The sequence below is a fragment of the Pteropus vampyrus genome, unplaced genomic scaffold, assembly GCF_000151845.1.
Source record: "Pteropus vampyrus isolate Shadow unplaced genomic scaffold, Pvam_2.0 Scaffold227, whole genome shotgun sequence".
In the NCBI taxonomy this organism is placed as follows: Eukaryota; Metazoa; Chordata; class Mammalia; order Chiroptera; family Pteropodidae; genus Pteropus; species Pteropus vampyrus.
The window spans coordinates 1,055,422-1,056,534 of record NW_011889008.1 but is presented as its reverse complement, the minus strand read 5'-3'; the positions used below and the strand labels follow the sequence as shown (position 1 = coordinate 1,056,534).

The 1,113-nt window shown below is 52.9% G+C and overlaps 1 protein-coding gene across 1 annotated transcript in view; it reads right to left on the bottom strand.

Moving 5' to 3' along the window:
• The window catches only part of NPLOC4 (NPL4 homolog, ubiquitin recognition factor), a 52,888-nt gene extending 51,988 nt beyond the window's left edge, over positions 1-900 (bottom strand). Inside the window, exons 1-2 of the mRNA XM_011373724.2 lie at positions 826-900; positions 132-212 (exon numbers count right to left, since the gene is read on the bottom strand). Coding sequence (XP_011372026.1) covers positions 132-212; positions 826-900 — 156 coding nt within the window. The remainder of the gene's footprint in view (positions 1-131; positions 213-825) is intronic.
• Between the last annotated feature and the right edge of the window lie 213 nt (positions 901-1,113).

Sequence of the window (1,113 nt, the reverse complement as noted above, 5' to 3'; positions counted from 1 at the left end):
ATCCTGATGTGTAATTACTGAACTTGGGAGCGAGCGGAACCGGGAAAGGAGGAAGAGAGAAAAGACACAGAAGCAGGGAATAACAGTGAGAGACGAAGACTCTCGAGGTAAAGGCCCAGAGCCCCAGGCACCTTCTTCAGGAACGTCGCAGCTGTCTCTCTCTTTGTTGCCGTGATCCGCTTCACCCCATCCGGGGACTGAACACGAATGATCTGTCGTGAAGGAAACAAGATGGTTACTATGCAAACTAGAAAGGTCCTGGTCTAGAACCGAGACCAACATCTGCAGCCTCTCATCACCTGGGTCACTGAAACTTAAAGCCAAAGCTCACCCTTCCCCTGGCAACGCCCACCCCACTGCTTCTAGAGAATGAAGCAGAGGCCCGAGATCACTGACGTGTAGAACGGCGTACTAGGGGTCCTGCCCTGATTCTCATTGTTTCACTCGGAAACAGAGCTTCAATTTTTAACCACTATTTATAAAGTGTATACCTGAAACACTTTTTTTCTCTTCAGATTTAAAAATAAAAAGGGGAGCGGGGGACTCCCTACCATGAATTACGAATGACTGGGTTCTTTAAAAATTTCGCTTTGTTCCAGGACCTATACACAGACATTAGAGTGATTTAAAAGAATCATAGGAAATCCTCTAATTTGTTATTTACTTTTAATAAAAAGACTTTCAAAAAGAAAGGTATTTAACACTGTGGTAAAGCATAGCAGGATTTTAAGAATCTCACCACCACACGCAGTCGACAAAGACGGAAACCACAGGCTGAGACGAGCCCGGCAGCAGGAAAGGAAGCAGAGGCACGGGAGCAGTCACCCCGGGCAGGAGGACAGGGACAGCCTCTCCGAAGAGCCCGCGGAGCAGAGGCTGGAAGCACAGTGAGCCCGCCATGCGCCGCGTACGCAGCCCTGGGGGCAGGAAGGGCTGAGAGAGGCCGGTGAGGCCGGTGCCCAGCGGGCAGGAGGGAAGCGGGACGGGACGAGACTGGCAAGGGAGACAGGACCACGCCGGCTGTGGGGAGTCCGCTTTCCAGCCCGGGAGCCGTGGGCAGGGCCTGCCGGGCCCCCCGCCCTACTTCTCATGGCCACGCTGCTGCAGCTGGGA